General features: G+C 54.4%; 7 protein-coding genes across 7 annotated transcripts; 3 read left to right on the plus strand and 4 right to left on the minus strand.

The window, feature by feature from the left end:
- Window positions 1–184: 184 nt before the first annotated feature.
- Window positions 185–1414, minus strand: BO82DRAFT_434801 (NADP-dependent oxidoreductase; the record flags this gene model as incomplete). Its single annotated transcript, XM_025640970.1, has 1 exon — window positions 185–1414. The coding sequence occupies one exon, from the start codon at window positions 1412–1414 to the stop codon at window positions 302–304; it is 1113 nt and encodes a 370-aa protein (XP_025488960.1). The 3' UTR covers window positions 185–301.
- A 520-nt stretch (window positions 1415–1934) lies between these two features.
- BO82DRAFT_405003 (cupin domain-containing protein) lies at window positions 1935–2407 on the plus strand (the record flags this gene model as incomplete). The annotated part of the gene is made up of 2 exons (XM_025639458.1): window positions 1935–1960; window positions 2008–2407. The coding sequence occupies 2 exons, from the start codon at window positions 1935–1937 to the stop codon at window positions 2405–2407; spliced, it is 426 nt and encodes a 141-aa protein (XP_025488961.1).
- Window positions 2408–2957: 550 nt separating this feature from the next.
- BO82DRAFT_394454 (heat shock factor-binding 1 family protein) lies at window positions 2958–3834 on the plus strand. The gene is made up of 3 exons (XM_025638741.1): window positions 2958–3078; window positions 3226–3391; window positions 3593–3834. The coding sequence occupies exons 1-3, from the start codon at window positions 3016–3018 to the stop codon at window positions 3736–3738; spliced, it is 375 nt and encodes a 124-aa protein (XP_025488962.1). The 5' UTR covers window positions 2958–3015; the 3' UTR covers window positions 3739–3834.
- A 171-nt stretch (window positions 3835–4005) lies between these two features.
- Window positions 4006–5556, minus strand: BO82DRAFT_357125 (protein disulfide isomerase family protein). The gene is made up of 2 exons (XM_025635929.1): window positions 4959–5556; window positions 4006–4824 (listed from the first exon to the last, which is right to left on the minus strand). Exons 1-2 carry the CDS (start codon window positions 5476–5478, stop codon window positions 4256–4258), a joined length of 1089 nt encoding a protein of 362 aa, XP_025488963.1. The 5' UTR covers window positions 5479–5556; the 3' UTR covers window positions 4006–4255.
- A 2554-nt stretch (window positions 5557–8110) lies between these two features.
- BO82DRAFT_357126 (uncharacterized protein) lies at window positions 8111–8376 on the minus strand. The gene has a single exon (XM_025635930.1). It carries the CDS (start codon window positions 8363–8365, stop codon window positions 8177–8179), a length of 189 nt encoding a protein of 62 aa, XP_025488964.1. The 5' UTR covers window positions 8366–8376; the 3' UTR covers window positions 8111–8176.
- A 1917-nt stretch (window positions 8377–10293) lies between these two features.
- On the plus strand, window positions 10294–11843 carry BO82DRAFT_405007 (putative oxidoreductase, 2OG-Fe(II) oxygenase family; the record flags this gene model as incomplete). Its single annotated transcript, XM_025639459.1, has 6 exons — window positions 10294–10473; window positions 10555–10614; window positions 10671–10724; window positions 10791–10807; window positions 10873–11023; window positions 11175–11843. 6 exons carry the CDS (start codon window positions 10294–10296, stop codon window positions 11841–11843), a joined length of 1131 nt encoding a protein of 376 aa, XP_025488965.1.
- A 448-nt stretch (window positions 11844–12291) lies between these two features.
- Window positions 12292–14811, minus strand: samB (MYND-type zinc finger protein MUB1). Its single transcript, XM_025630180.1, has one exon. The coding sequence runs from the start codon at window positions 14611–14613 to the stop codon at window positions 12787–12789; it is 1827 nt and encodes a 608-aa protein (XP_025488966.1). The 5' UTR covers window positions 14614–14811; the 3' UTR covers window positions 12292–12786.
- Window positions 14812–17022: the final 2211 nt, after the last annotated feature.

Genomic DNA, 17022 nt, shown 5'->3' on the forward strand with positions numbered 1-17022 from the left:
TGCTTGCTTGAGAGACATTTTAATTGACTTCTCAACGAAAGAATGGTCAAACAATGATTGCTAGCACTATACGGAGCATAGCAATCTAGTTTAACCTTGCTATAGTTCTCGCCTAGAACACCACATTGACATATTCAAGACTTTCATGAGTATCTTCATGCCTATCAGCTACACCGCATTAAAGGCCATGATAGTCTCCTAGAGATACACCCATAAGCCCTACACCCGATTGATCATCATCTCCAGCCCTCACCCACGCCCACCATCCAGCGAATAAACCCTCCACAAGCTAACCACTATCCTAACGAACAAGAACCACCTTCCCTCTCCCCTCAGACCTTCCATTAGCAAAGTCATAAGCCTCCCTCACCCTCTCAAAAGGATACGTCCGATTCACCAACGACACCAACGCCCCCGCCCCCGCCAATCCCGCCAACCAGCGCAACTCCTCCCCACCCCCGGCGACAATAAAAAACCGCGCGCGAACATCCTCCCTCCCAATCCCGCGCTCCTTATGCCGTTCAACAAAGTCAAAGCTGCCCGAATCCACCGAAATCAGCGCCCCACCCTCCTTCACATACCCCCAGCACCGCGCCAGCAACTCCCCGCCCACCGCATCAACCACGACATCAAACCCCGCCTGCTGAGCCATTGTCTCCAGACCTGCATACTCAACTGTCTCATCCGCCCCCAGCCCTCGCAGGAACTCCCTATTCCGGGCGTCCGAGCTCGTCGCAGCGACGACGTGCACCGTCGCAACAGCGGAAGCAAGCTGCACCAGATGAATCCCCACGGCGCCGGCGGCGCCTGTTACCAAGATCCTGACTTGCGGAGCATCCGGCTCATCACCGCCCGAGACAGACTGGGGATTGGATGAGATTCTCAGCTTCTTGCTTGCGACACTTCTGACGGCATCCTCGATCGACGGCCGCGCAACAACCCCCGCATGCACGAACAGCGCCTCGTACGCCGTCAGCGCACTCAGCGGCAACCCCGCCGCCGCCGCCCAGCTCCACCCGGCGGGCTTGCGGATGAGTTCTTCGGCTGTCGCGACGGTGTACTCCGCCCAGGCGGCGGCGCGGTCGGCGTGCGTCATGCCTAGGACCTCGTCGCCGGGGTGGAATGCACTGCTGCTGCTGCTGCTGCTGCTGCTACTACTGTCATAGACTTCTAAGACGGTGCCGGCGAAGTCGTTGCCGGGAATGGCGTAGTCGTGGTGGTAGGTCTCGGGCCAGGTGAGCATGTCCCGGACTATGGTGGTGGCGTGGACGCGGATGAGGAACTCGCCGGGGCGAGAGGGTTTGGGGATGGGGATTTGGGCGTCTAGGTGGAGGGCGGTTGCGGGGGCCGGGTTGGTGGGGGAGTAGGGGTTGGGGCTGGTGGGCGGAGCGGGGTGGAGGCGGATGGCTTGCATTTGGGGGGATTTGTTCTGGTTTGTGAGGTGGTGTTGTGGTGGATGGATTTGGGGGTGGAGTTAGGTAGGGTGGATAGTTAGATATGTGTCTGTTTTCGTGTGTGAGGGTCCATGGGCATGAGAATAATGGAACCGTGAACAGGTGAGAAATAATGACTCTCCCAATTGACGGATTCAAACAATGCAGCTGTGGAAGAAGCTCGGTCTGGAACGCCTCCCCGGACTGCTCGAGTACCCCGTTTCCCGTGATCCCGAATAGCCTATCCGTTGGACACCCGGACACGAACCCCCTCACCTTGAGTAACCGGAGCATGGCGATACTCAAGCTGTGCTATCAGGCTGTTGAACCGCATTCTTGTATCGTTACCCCGACTCTAATTCCTCTTGCAGTCCCCACGCCAAATCCCACAAGCATAAAGGAAACCCAGCCCCCCGCAACCAGCAGTCCGAGTGAAGCCCATACAACCAGCCCAACTCGCCTACAGAACTCACCTTCGAACTATACAATACACACCGCACAATGGAAGAGCCCACCTACGACCCAAGGTAGCTTCCTCGCATACACACCCTCATAGCACCACTGACAGCAACAGCTGCCCCCTCGCAACCACCACCGTCGTCTACCAATACAAACTAGTCAACTGCCCCGGCAAGACCATCGTCGGCCTGCTCGTCGAATACCCCCCCAACGGCGCCACGCCGCCCCACCGACATGGCGGCGCGTCCGTATCAGCCTACGTGATCAAGGGCTCCGTGCTGTGCAAGATGAACGACGACCCGATGCGGACGATCGAGCAGGGCGGGTCGTGGTACGAGGCGCCCGGGTGCCATCATCGGATCAGCGCCAACGCCAGCACGACGGAGCCGGCGGCGTTCTTTGTGAGCTTCGTGCTGGAGACGGAGGTGTTGGAGCGGGAGGGACCGGGGGTGTTGGTGCAGATCGATGAGGAGTATAGGGGGGTTGTTGCGAGCAAGATGAAGATGGAGGCGTGAGGGTGGTCTAAGAGGGCGTGGGTATGGGGCGTTGTGTTTGAACTTGATTGATCAATTGCCTTTTTGGCTTGATTGAAAAGTCTGTACAGGTTTCTCTTTATCCCAACGTCAAACAGAGATAAATTGAAATGGTGATTGAGGGTTGATGCAGCCTTGACTCGATAGATGACGATGATGAAGTATAGAACCGAAGTCAATCGCCGCTAATCCCGAACGGGCACGCCATACCCTTTGCGGTACTTTGCTTGTTTCCGTGCCTGTGTTTCCACCACAGAGCGCCATGTAACGAGCTGTTGTTGTCTGTCTAGAACTTCAATATCCCTCATACTTCCTTTCGAACTACAATCTCAGAGTCTTAATTCAGTCCTCCCTTGAGGAAAATCCATCCTTCGCCTTCAACCTCGACACCACGCCCAAGCCCACCAGGGAAAGCGGGCACCGGGCAACATTCCGGCCCATCGCCGCACCGCCGCCGTTCCCTCCATACCTCAAATAACCTCCAAGAAACTTATCAATCTCCAAATCAGCGACACACACAACACAAAACCACCACCACCACCACCACCACCACCACCACCACCTCAACCCAAAGAAAATACCACAGCACAATGACCGAAGAATCCAAATCCCTTCCTCCTCCGCCTCCACCTCCCCCACCCCCAGCTACCACGGTCCGTCTTCCCTTGCCCCTACCCACTTACCCCCATCATCGTCATCAACATCACCATCCCCTTTCACACATACACAATCCCACCTCCCCTCCCCTGTCCAACCAATCCAACTAACCAAAAAAAAAAAAAAAAACTGACACCCCAAAGCTCACCCCCGACCAACAACCCCCCGCAACCAACCCCACAGCGAACAGCAGCACAACCACCACCCCCGCCCCCGAACCCCAATCCGAACTCAACGCCGCAGTCGACGACCTCCTCGACCAACTCCAACATAAATTCGACGGCGTCTCGCGCGAGATCTTTGGAAAGTGTGCGTTGCGTTTGCCCCCCTCCCTTTTCTCCCTGTATCACTGTCGCCTACGGATCCTACGGACTCACGGTTCTCACGGTTCCTACGGCTCCTACGACTGCCCTGGGGCTCTATCTCTGCCTCTGAAAAGCAGACGGGCGTTGGGGTTATGTGATGCCATTGCGATGCGATGCTAACTATAACGTGGTTTGGTGAATGTAGTAGACGATATGGCGCGGCGGTTGGATGAGTTGGAGGCTTCGTTGGCGTTGTTGGACACTTCTTCTTCTGCTGCTGCTCCTGGGGCCACTCCTGGGGCTGGTGGTGGTGCCGGGGACGGGGCGGGGAGTCCCAGTCCGGGGAAGTGAGGTTCTCTAGGGTTGTGGTCTTCGGACTTGGTGGGCAGGGGGGAGAGTGTGGTAATATGAAGCGGGGGTTGGATGCATGGTGCTTGGACTACGGAGCATTGGTTTTGGTATTGGTATTGGGATTTTGCTCTGGAGTTTCTTTCGGGGGTTGGGATCTGAGTTGGTCGGTCTTGTGGACTCTGGGAGCGAGCAGGATGTTGAGAGAGTGTACTGTATATACAATCAGGTGGTGTGGTTTTATTACTGTCTCCTTGGTTTAGATACCCCCTGTTTTACTTGCATTGCAATTGTACTATTGTTGAGCACACACTCACTAGATTTTCCCCGGGGGGAAGAGGGCTACTATAGATAAGAACCCTTATCGTCGTCATAGAATTGCTTCATTTTCCCTGGTATCATACAAGGACCGATCGATAAGGTACTGGCGAGACAACACGGGACCAAGACACAGCCGTAGCACCCTGCCCTTGCCCCTCATGCCCTTGCCCCCATCCTAGACACAAATACCTATCTACATCTACAACTCATCCTTCTCCTCGGGCGCGTCATCCAGAACAAATTGGCGCAGGATGTTGCTGCGCGAGACCAGATCATCCAGCTTCTCCGGGGCAGAGCCGCCCTTGGCGAGGATCTTCTCCAGGCGGGCGAGCTCCTTGGTGACGTACCCGGCGTTCTGGCTCAGCTTGTCGGCGACCTTGACGTAGTAGGGGGCGTACTGGTCGGTCAGACCCTCGGCGGCCTTCTTGATCTCGTCCTTGAGGGTGGGGCCACCGGCCACGATCAGCTCGTTCAGCGCGGCGATGGTGCCGGCCTGGGCGTTGAGCCCGCCGCCGACGGCGCGGTGGGTGCCGGCGTGCTCGTTCAGGAAATCGACGAAGGCCTGCTCGGAGCGCGCCCCGTTGTACACGGTCGCCTCCGTGGACCCCCGCGGAAAGAACTTGATGGTCGGGTAGCCCGTCACGCCGTTGGCCTTGGCGGTGGCCTTGCTGTTCTCGCCCTCGGCGTCGACCTTGGCGATCACCACGTTGGCCTCGCGCGCGAAGTCGTTGGCCAGCGTCTCCCAGGTGGGAGCCAGGCTCTTGCAGTCTACACCCATCACATACGTGAAATCATTAGCATCATCATCATCATCATCATCATCATCATCATTATCATCATCAGAATCCCCCAACGCTCCCCCAAGGCCCCCCTTAAAGCAACGAAGGAAAGGGAGCACTCACGACCACACCAGGGCGCCGTAAACGCGACCAAAACATCCTTCTCCCCGCCAACCACCTTCGCGAAGCTCTCATCCGTCAGCATCACCACGGCACTGGGCTCCTTAGCCGCGGCACCACCCCGGGGCTTGACGCCGGTCTTCTCCGCGATGAACGCCGACAGACTCTCGAGATCGCGCCCGCCCTTGTAGTCCTCCGGCACGTCGCTCTTCCCGTCGAACCACTTCAGCGTCGGGAACCCCTGCACCCCGAACTTCCGGCCCAGGTCGCGGTGCTCGTCCGCGTCCACCTTGGCGACGGTCACCTTGTCGGTGGCGTGGGCGAAGGCCTGCGAGAGCTCCTCGTAGGTCGGGGCCAGGTTCTTGCAGTGGCCGCACCAGGGGGCGAAGAACTCGACCAGCGCCGGCTTGCCGGACTGCAGGACGATCTCGTCGAAGTTCTTGGGCACCAGGTCGACGACCGCGGCGCTGGCGGTCGCGGCTGCCAGGGTGAGGTAGCTGGCTAGATGGCTGAGGCGGACCATCTTTTTTTGGTGTGTGTATGTGTGTGTATGTGTGTGTGTGTGTGTGTGTGTGTGTGTGTGTGTGTGTGTGTGTGTGTGGGGTACTTGGGGAAGGATGAATGTTCAGCAACGAGGGGGAATGGTGGGCAGGTTGTACTGCCGATGAGGAAACCGGGGAGTTTGTGTTGATGAAGTAATGAAGTAATGAAGTAATAAAGTAGGGGAAGCTTCCGCGGCGGAAAGACTGCGGAGGCTGAAGCGGGTCGGAACCGGAAGAGGACACTTGGTAAGTTGTTAACAAACTACAAATCCTATCACTAAGCAATACTCCCTCCAACTTGCCGTACGTGCTTATGAGTACGAAGTCCGGAGTAAATTACTCAACATGCATGATCAGGTTGATTGTTAATCATTCACTTACTCAGCTAGGGCGAGGTCGGCTGTACGGAAGTGCAATGCTCAGCATAGTTTCGCCACCGGCCACAATCCCAGCCCATCACACCATATCCTCCCCCATAGTTCGCGCTAGATTGCTATATTGGCAGCAGCTACATGAAATACTACGCAGGTTGCTGGACTGTCGAGCAGACTCCGTTCGGTACCTCAAAGGGTCTGGCTACAGGCCACTGGCGCTCGATGGTTGATCGTGATGTCGTTCGTTGCTAGGCCATGGACTAGCTGCTATCATTGATCTGCCTGTATCCATAGAGCAACAGTTGCATCTCCAGTGGTTCGTCACCGTCGCTCGGCGAGCCAGCGGTTTGCCTCTTCCCATTTGTTGCTGTCCTTGAACTCCCGTCCTGCGTTTTGCGATGCGCGGTAGACCTATACGACAATCAATATGTAGTCAACGCATCTCCTGGAGTCACCTACCGCATCCCAGAGCTTGAATGCCATGTCGAGGTTACCGGTAAAACTGTCGCTATGTTGGAACCATTCCTTGCCCTTGGCCTTGACCTCTGCCCGAGCCTCGGGCGAGGTGGGGTCGGCTTGCAGGGGCAGGTCGTCCAGGTAGGTGCGCACAGCGATTCCAAGACCGCAGTCATTGTCGTCGATGAATGGAAGCCTGCATCCGTCAGATACATCCCACATGAGAACTCCAGATTCACTCACTTGGCGCTCAACTCGCCCCAGTCTTTACGATCCCGCTCAGCGTCCCCACTGAGCAAGAGACCAGTGAGGACCACCTCGATGAGGTTCCGTAGCGTAGAGCGAACCTCCGAGATCAACGAGCGATAACAGAGCAGCTGCCTGCTCAAGGGGCCCGAATAGCCAATGCTTTTGTGTTGTAACTTGGCGATACATGCCACGCGCGATACGAGCATGTTGAAGCTCTTGTCCTCATCTACAGGATGGGTCAGCCATAATTCCAGCCCTATGGCAGGGGTTTTCTTACCAGATCCCCTCATGGGTCCACCAGAGACATGAGAGAACCACTGCTTAGAATTCAAGAGGCCGAAGCGGATCATTTCGATGGCAAGGAATGTAGCCTCCTCGAGCGAGTCGACAGGATCGAGCCCAGACAACGCCTGCTCGAGGCATACTCCCCATGGCGTAAGTTGATGTTTCTCATCGATATAACCGCGGAGTTGCAAGAAGCGCCAATATACATTCGCGAGGATTTCGTCTTGTGTCGTCAATAGCTGTGGACGATTAGATTTCACATGCCTCTAAAAAACACCAAGGAAGGAGCGTACTTGTGCGTCTCGTGCAGAATGCGTCTTTGAGCTGAAATCGGAGTTTTTCAAGCTCTGGACCGCGAATTTGAAACGACCAGTCGATGCCTACATATCAATGAGTAAGCGTCCGGATGTCATCTTGCAATGAAAAGTGCACCTACCTGCAACTTCTTCAAGTCCTCCGGGAGCTGTTCGGTGCGGATCTTCCAGGCCTGGATAGTTTCCTTGACGGAAGGAAGTGATTTAAGCTCAATCTTAGACTGTGAGTTCTCATCGTACCAGGTGCGCGGGGTAATTTCCTTGGTTTGGTAGAATCGATGGAGAGAATGCGATAACAACAACATCGCTTGAGTCCGGACCGGTGTGAGCGTGCTACCAGCAACTTGGCGATAGATTTCGGTATCCTCCACCCCCAGCGGCAGGGAGACGGATACTTCACCCGACGTCAGGTAATTGGGCACGTCCGGACCCAGAACACCCTTGGACAGGTAGAAGTAAAGCTCTTCTGGCAGACGCTGGCCGATCAGCTCGTGCATATCTGATGAAACATTCTCTGGGTCCATCGGCCCCACTCGTCCGTCGACATCGATGTAAACGTGGTGCTTCACTGTCATGAGAGCGCGCTTGTAGCGATCCGTATACTGGAGCTCCTGCATGCGGCGGTCCTCCTCGAATTGGGCGCAGAGGGTGAGGGCGCTACGCCCGGCGATATTGAACATAGGGACGGCATCCCGGACGATCGCGCCCTTACCGGGGTTGAGGGGATTCTCGAAGATAGGGAAGGTCGGGAGGAAGGTGGATCCCAGCACCAGGCAGAAATCGAGGAACTGTTCATTCGACAACCCACCCAGCTGCTCTTGGCAGGTCTGTTTGTTGATCCAGAAGAATTGTGCGGGATCGATATCAACCCGCGTGATCAGCTTGTCGACGTCGAACAGGAAGGTTTCGGAGGAGCCGCAGACCGCATCGATGAGGGGGTTCGGGCCTTTGGTCAGGTAGGCAAGCTATGCGAGACGGAGCGGAGTGTGAGATGATACACTTCAGATTCCTAGCGTGTTACTTCTTACCTGAGCGGCAGCACTGTAGGGGGCCACGATGTAATCGACGCCGTTCTGGTGTAGAATGCGCTGCAAGAAGCGGTAGAGGGAATCCGGGCGGGGGGTGCCTTGGCCAAACAGACGGGAGTCAGCGCATGTGTTATCCAAAAACCAGTCAATGCATGACTGCATACCGGCGCTGCTGAAGGCGTCCACTACTTGGTCGGCCTGCTGCTGATCGTAGAGGTCCCAAGCTTGCTCGAATGCCCGGACGGCTTCCTGCTGTGTCTGAGGCCGTTGGTCCTTTTTGCCGAAGTCGAGGCCATTGAACACGAAGACGCAGGCGATGCCCAAATCCTTGAAGACCTGGAGCTCCTTCTCAATGTTATTCTTCAACGCGAACGGAAATCCGCCCAGTGCGACTAAAAGAGGCTCGCGGGAGGAGGGGTGAACGAGGTGCTGGGAAATGTAGTGCGACGCATCGATACCGACGACCGCCCCTTTCAGAGCAGAAAGAGGGAGTGATTGGGTGCGGGTGGAGGCCCATTCATCCAACGGACGGACTGTTATGGACCATGAATACACATTAGCTCAGTGAGAAGGGGAGCAGGCAGCTCAGCGTGAGCTACAGGTAGGGACTCACTCGGCATGGTGAAAGCGGGAGCTCTGTCACGGACTTTAGACGCGGGAACCGATATCAGGCATGGAGAGCTCCAGAGGAGCAGGAGGGAGGAGTGTGAGAATGATATAGGGCCGTAGACAGAGCTATAAATGAGGAGTAGGACCCAGGTGGAAGGAGGGGAGAAGGGAGAGGGAGGAGGGGGAATCTGAGGGTCAGAAAGACAGTAGTTGGAGAGATGATGCGACAATCGGATGTCGAAGGCGGAGGGTGTGTTTCGGGCGGGACAATCACGAGGGCGGTGTTGACGGCCGTCAACTGGCCTATCACCAGATGACCAGATGGAATGAAACTGACATTGATAAATTGTGCGGGGGGGTTCTGAAGATAGGAGAGATGGTTGCAGTTAGAGTCGGGACTGATGTTAGCTCTCATCGAATTTGTGATTCTTGGTGTATATACATATATTTTCCGTGGACTCAGGACCACCAAAGCATAAAGCGGACCATGCAATGAGTGGTATATTCTGTGGTCAAAAGCTTCAGGTCCAGACGATCAGCTCCAAGCATAGACATTCTGGTCAACTACAAAGCACAATACACAATCCTGCGTTCCCTCAGCCTTTCTCCATATAATCTAGCATAACTTGGTCTATAGCAGGGTGACAGCAAGTCATCTACTAGGGCTATTGATCCTATCGGGCTCCCCATTGCTCTAACATGTTTGAAAACGGACAGACCTTATGAATAGTACACATGCCCTACATAAACATCAAGCCATAAAAGCTGTTGGGACCATTCCACAGTCACGACAAAACCTATCCAATCAATCCAACGTGCCAAGCACTGAAGGATAGCAGACAAACTAGACATTGTCTGGATATCTCGATGACTCCATTTCTCCAAACGAAGGGTGGAAACACCGTAGCCGAGCGAGCGGCGCGGCGGTGGATTTGATTCGATCGGATCTCAGATGGGGGCTGGTGGACACTTGACCAGTTGCATTGGGTGAGATGGTAAAGGAAGATAAGGAGGACTGAGGATTGTTCTGTATCTATTTTCCATGGGGAAGCTTCGGAGGTGGGATGGTAAAGGTGGTTCGCTGGTCAGCTAAGCAGTAGTCACTATAAGCACAGTAGATGCATGAAGCGACACTGTATACTCTTATCAAAATGCATATCCAAACAATTGACTGAGACGGAAGCCTCACGCCAACCACCCATAGAATAATACCAATTAGAAACGGAAACGCGGTCACCTCCAGCGACAGCCGATATGGAAACCCACTTGGTAGGCTGACCTATTGCTGGAACCGAGCCCGTTTCCCCATATCGAGCCGACCGCGGCATTTAATAGATAGCGAGAGCTCCCGATAAGTCTAAACGTACAGTACTATAAATCTTGATACTGCCCCCCTCCCCCCAAGCTGCCAGTCCACTGCACTTTCAGCCGACTCCAATCTTTGGGATCTTCGCTCCTTTCAACCACTTCTTCCATTCATCATGACAGACACCACCTCCGTCGGGGCGCCGATCGAGCTGCCCGTCCTCGACATCTCCAACCCGCTGGACCCTAACGCGGGGAAGGCGATGCTGGATGCAGCCACCACCTACGGGTTTCTGTACGTCGACAGCAAGGGCACCGACTTTACCCCGGCGGACGTGAAGCGGGCGTTTGAACTGGTAAGTCTTGATCTTGATCAATGCATCTACCCCCGCATTGCTTGCTTTCTCGATAGAAACTAACCAAAAATCAAACCCCAGTCGCAAACCTTCTTCAAATCCCCGGCCGAAGAGAAAGCGACCTGTCGCATTGAACCCAACGTCCGTCCCTCAACCACTTAACCACAAATAAGACCATTAGTAATGATATCCTCCAGAATCGGGGCTGGTCCGGAATGCACGTGGAAACCCTGGACCCCGAACACCAGCGGGTGAGATCTATACCTCCACCTGTATCAACATCCCAACGCAACTGACCAGCCAACCCACCACCTCAGACAGGCGATTTCAAAGAGTACCTAAGCAAGCCCCTATCCCCTCTTTACCCTCCGAAAAGCAACAGCACCAACCAAAGAACAGAGCCTTCAACTTCGGCGAGTTCATCAACCACAAAGCCCAGCAACCGCTCCCGCCCGCCCTAGCACCGCACGAAGCCGAGATCGCGCATTTCGCCGACCTGTGCCAGAAGACCTGCGCCAGGGTACTGACTCTTCTGGCCTTGGGGCTTGGTGTATGTTTTTCCTTTTGCTTGCACTTCCTGAACTGTATTGTGTTTTGAGGTGGGGGAGGGTTAGTCCATGGGAAGCACACCACCAGCAGCCCATCCTCAACCCCCTCAGCCCTAAACAAACACGCAACTAACCCAAGCCATCACCCCCCAGATCCCCAAAGACTTCTTCACGACCCGCCACGACCCCACCCGCGGCCCAACCGGCAGCATCCTGCGCTACCTCTACTACCCGTCCCTCACCTCCCCCGCCACAAGCACCTACAACCACCAGCTCGACGTGCGCGCCGGCGCCCACTCCGACTACGGCAGCATCACGCTCCTCTTCCAGCGGCCGGGGCAGCCGGGGCTGGAGATCCTAACGCCAGAGCAAACCTGGGCGCCGGTGCCGGTGCTCCCCAACAGCGCCAGCACCACCACCAGCGCCAGCACTAGCGCCGACACCGACGCAGAAGAAGAAGAAGGATTTATCTTCCCCCCGATCCTCATCAACATCGGCGACCTCCTCAGCTACTGGACGGACGGACTGCTCAAGTCCACCGTCCACCGGGTGGTGTTCCCGCTCGCGGAGCAGCACGCCCAAACCCCGCGGGACCGGTACAGTGTCGTGTTCTTCTGCCATCCCATCGATCAGACGGAGTTGGTGCCCGTGCCTAGTGAGGCGGTGCGGCGGTACCGCGAGGGGAGGAAGGAGGGGACGGACGAGACGATCGGGTTTGGGGGTGGGGCTGGGGCGTTGGAGCCTGGACGAAGGGCGTTGACGGCGCATGAGCATCTGATGGCGCGGTTGGGGGCGACGTATCAGTTTGAAGGGAAGGAGTAGGTTTGATGGATTGGTGGAGAGATGGGATTGAAAGGAAGGGTAAAGATTGGGTCAGAAAAGTTGAGTTAGGATAACGATAGCTCAGGTCCACCATCCAAGTTTATGGACCAGGCTTCAAGGTTATGGGAACAGAGGCTGGATTACGATCTTAAAATGGTTCATCTTCTCTTGTGGGCTAAGTCACAGGGGAACCAGACCAGACCAACAGCAAATCAAACAGTCACAATGAAATCCTCAGCCAAATAGCTAGGAGTTTTACGGCCAATTGCCAGACACAAAGAGTGGATCGGATGCACAGAAGTTCCTCCAATTTCCTTGTCCAAAGGAAACCATACTCAAGGAAATGCCATGAGAGATAGAACTATCACTGCTCAGGGTGGGACCCACAAAACCACAACAACAAAATTCCAAGGCTGCATCGATGGTCGCCGCACCCAAAGCCCTATACCAGGACCATCGATGAGAGGAATAACAAAATCACGGAGCGTCAACGGGCGAGACAAACGCTCCAGAGCAAACAACAGTGGACATGGATCACAATGCTAGATAGAATAAAATAAGGGCTACTCACAAATGAAAATCGTCTGGCATCGAGACAGTAGCGGGCTAGCTGCTCAGATATGATTCAAAGAAAACAGAAAGAGAAACACGAGAAAAACCCACTCACACAATTAAGAAGACTTTCATAACCGCTGAAGAAATTCCATATGACTGAGGTCCAGACACTGGGCCTGGCTTTAATGAAACATGTTGAAAGGAAGAAACAGAGGTATCTTTAGACTGGAAGAGGAACGCCACCGGATTCGGGAATGCCATGCACGAGGGGGAGACGTGAAACCTTGGGAAACGAACCGAAGAAAAGACAAACGGGACCAGATGACAGATACGACGCTATGCAAGCCGATATGCATTATGTGTATTAGGCAAGTTTCATCCGTTCAGATCAAGGGTTGGTGTGACACCAATGACGATGACTGATCCAGGCCGCCTTCTGGCAGTCTTTGCTGCAGTACTTGGTGCGACGGCAGCGGCGACATTTGGCAAACTGCCGCTGATACTCTTCCCACTTGCCGCATTTCCAGTAGGCGCATTGCCGGATGCCACCCTGGGCCTCATCCTTGCGGCAGAGATTCCTCATGACCACGCAGGCCCAATATTGCATATCCTTCGAGTGATGACGGATGGTGAAGTGCTCCACCAGAGGGAAGATATTGACATCGTCCGGCTGCAGGTACTCCTCGTCCTCATCATCGAGAGGTTCGACGGGAGACAGCCCGCCATCGAGAACCTTCAGCTCACGATCGACCCGAAGCTTGGGGACAAAGTGGGTGTTTTGAAAGTAAGAACGGAGACTGCAATACTTGGAGACATATGCTAGGAGCTGAAGAGCCATCAAGACATCCTCGTCGCGAGGCATAGTCGTCGTCGTAGTCTGGTGAGTGAGACGATCGCGGATGTATGACGAATAGGGAGTCGGGACAGTAACAGGGGAGTTGGCATTTTCAGGAGCCTGGGTAGGTGATAACGCCGAGGGGCCATTCGTCTGCGCCTCATTATTCTCGATCATGCTCCGATCAACAGCCGACCGATGGGCGATATTGAATGTGTCGACTTCTTGTCCTTCCGACGAGTCGTTGACGGTCAAATCATGGGCATTCGAGACTTCCCCAAGCACGGATTGTCTATCGCCAACATCATCTATCTCCATCCGGTTCTCCATGCCGATCATCGGGTCGGTAATCTCGCTTCCCACTTCGTCACCCATCGCGGAACTATGTCCAGAGCCGACGGTGGAGCCGACGGTGGATTCCTCACCATTGGCAATGTCGGAATCGCCCGAAACTGATTGTTGCTGCAACAGAGTGGGACGTGACCGTAGCCCGTGCGGGTGAATATGGCTTCGCAGCTGCGAAGGACCACTGGGGGTGGTAGGGGAGTCAGGCTGAGAGATTAACCCGTTCTGTAGGCCTGGAAGCATGCTAGGAAGTCTCTCGGCGTCACGCACCGGGCGCAAGCCGAAGCCGTCGGCAGTGTCCATAGCCGCCGCGGTGGACAGAGGCTGCATCACAAGGTGGCGGTGAGCATTATGAGCATGGCGAGGATTATCCTCGATCGCGAGGCTGCGTCGCTCTGGAAGAGTGGCCATGGGCGCACGAGGGGAAGACGCTATGTCCATAGCATTGGTATCTGTATTGTTGGCCTGATAGTGAGGAGGGATTTCGATGTGAGGGGGCGGCGCCTGGCGACGGGATGGACGGTGTTCGGTGTTTGTAGACTGGTCGACGTAGAGCGGACGAGTGGGAAGACTGGCGGTGGGCCCGTGGATGGCCTTGAGGGGATTTCTGGACGAGTGCCGACTACTCTCGTTCTCAGCTCGGGCGCGAGCCTTCTCGATCATCTTAATATAGTTGTCTAACACGGTCGCAACCACTGGTACGATGTCGGCCTCGACCACTCGGGTTCGCACAGTCTCCGAGCCTCTCACTCCGATGTTAACAACACATTGAAAAGCGAGGCTCCACTTCCAACAATCCATCAGGTCCTTGGTGCGGCCCTCCTTGAGGATGCATACCAGGCGTTCAACACCGCCATCGATGGTGAGGATATCGCGAATGCGGGCGGATGAAGTTGTGAGGTAAGCTAGATGGTTGAGTGAGTTGACAAGCGGGAGGGTGGATGTACAATCGAGAGCACGCCGATCGTAGAGCGTGGTCGTAATGTTGACGGAGGCCTTATTGACATTCGGGATGCTGAAATTGACCTCCCGCATGATGGGCGAGAGGGTGAAGCGGGATGTGACTATCGGTCGGTCAAGACGAAAATCGGATGAGAATTCGAATCAGGGCGTTTTGTCCACGGCCCGACGATGAGATGCGATGGATTGCTTGGAGTCGATGGGATTAAAACGTAGTCATGAATGAGATTATGGTGAAGTATGTACTGCAGGGGCCGACGAAGACGCTCGAACGACAGGTGCCGAGAGACGAGATAGGATAAAGGATCGTAGAGCGATTGATGGCAAAGCGTCGTAAGAGGGTAGTTGCGTTCAAAGCCAAGACCGTGGGTCAGAGTCTGACGGCCACGATGATTCACGGGAACGAAGGAAAGGTGTGGTGAGGACCCAGGTGATGCTTAAAGATTTTCCGGGTGGAAGGAGAGACAACCTATGCCCAACAGGGTGAAAGGGGGTATCGGGTGTTGGGTGGGTGGGTGGGTAGTATTGGTATGGAGGTCTGTTGAAGCGACACAGGCACGGGGAAATGCTGAGAGGGACTTGTTGTTAATGGAGCCGAGCGGCGACGGGGAGGAGGAGAGAGGGAGGAGAGGAGGGTATGAGTATGAAATGAGGAGGAAGAATTGGGGGGTGTGGGTGGTAAATTGTTCGAGGGAGAGTAGAAGGGATTCCAAAAGGAGGAGTCGAGCAGAAGAGGAGAAGGAGGAGGAGGAGGAGGAGTAATTGAGTAAGTGTGAGAGAGCGAGCGAGCGAGCGAAGGGACTTGAAAAGCGAAAGCGGAGAGAGAGAGTGAGAGAGGAAGAGGAGAGAGTCAGGCGGTTTCGTCTTCAGGCTTTTTGGCCCGCCACCCTTTCTTTGCCTCTGCTTTTCTCTCCAACGGATGCTGCTACCTAATCCGATTATCAACAAGTCGAGTCGGTTCGACTTCTTCTTCTCCTTCTGTATGATAATTGTCTTATTGTTAAAACCTTCGATATCGTTCCACTGGATGATGGATAGTATTAAGTACGAGTTTCTTCAGCCGACTCCGGTACTTTATTTCGGGCGAGTAACACACTCTTAATAATAAGAAGAAATCCATCGATCGATCCTCTCTTTCCTTTGCCACTGGCAGGCTCCGACAATAACAACAACACGGACCGCTCCCCTCCCCTCTCCTCAAATATCAACATCAATATCTACATATGAGTATTTTAATCAAGACGACGGACGAAGATTTTATTTGTCTCCTGAACAATTCCTTTATGACTGACTTTAATTACTCTGGCTTGCCCCGGTTGCCCGCCCTGCCGTCCCTTTCCTCCTGACCAGGCATTGGGGATGGAATGTTCAAAGAGTCCTCATTTCCCTGAACAAGCGGAGTCCGCCGCAGATCTAAGAGCAAAGATCATCTGGCGCACCCACCATCGGACTTGACTACTGCTTCGGATAGGAAATGACTAGCAGGGCGCAATAGTTCTCAGATAGTGGTTTGATCATGATGCTGGTTCCCTTCTGTTTTCTTTCTTTTTGTTCCCTGCTTTCTTCCTTGCTCTAGGAGTAGTAAACCCACGGCCCTGCGAAATATGCCCCCTGGTTTACAACAACATTCAGGTATTTTGGTCCCTACGACTCCGTATTCTACATTGTATATACATCAGGGGCAAAAGGAAGGAGAGGGGAGGAGGGGCTTGAGCCTCGATATGGGGGAGGACCCGGAGATCACTTGTCGACCTACCGGTAGTTTACTTACGTTAAACTATCAGGGTACCTACCAGACAGGCAGACAGAACTATGGATCTCCGATCGTACGTATATTGAGTATGGAGCAGACATGTTGACCTGAACATGGACATATCATATCCGTTGCCTTTCCCCGACCATAGGCATAGATCCTCTCTCAGTCCCCGAATCCACCATTCTTCAGCTCAAGTCTCACCACCACCACCACCACCACCACCCTATTTCTCCTTGACGCTGACGGACTACCTGATCTCAAAATGCTTCATACCTGCCCATGATGGAATAGACAATGAACCGCGATAAGACCCTCATCTACTATGCATAAACTCCCACATGCACGCTATATTTAGATCTGCATGTCCAGCCAACCCTAACCCCATTCTCTCACCTCGACCTGGACGACTAAATACAAAAGACTCTCAAAACGACATCTTCCTCCGAGCTCGGTCTCCATTCACAGGTGTTGTACCGCACCAGTAGGTTAAACTCCTCCACCCTGCCAAAATCCACAACACCAACAACAACTTGAATCGGATCAGCTCTAGGTGTAGTCCTTAGCACACCTACTCAATCTCAACCACCCTATCTTGACTGAAAGATGCGTCTGGACAAGGGTCACCCTGCCCGTGATCCCAGTGTTACCCCTCAATCAGCTGCCAAACCAACCCGCACGGACGTCACAATTCTACAACGTACAAGTGAAAAAGTAATCATGTACAGTAG

Source organism: Aspergillus uvarum (genome assembly GCF_003184745.1).
Source record: "Aspergillus uvarum CBS 121591 unplaced genomic scaffold BO82scaffold_53, whole genome shotgun sequence".
Taxonomy (NCBI): Eukaryota; Fungi; Ascomycota; class Eurotiomycetes; order Eurotiales; family Aspergillaceae; genus Aspergillus; species Aspergillus uvarum.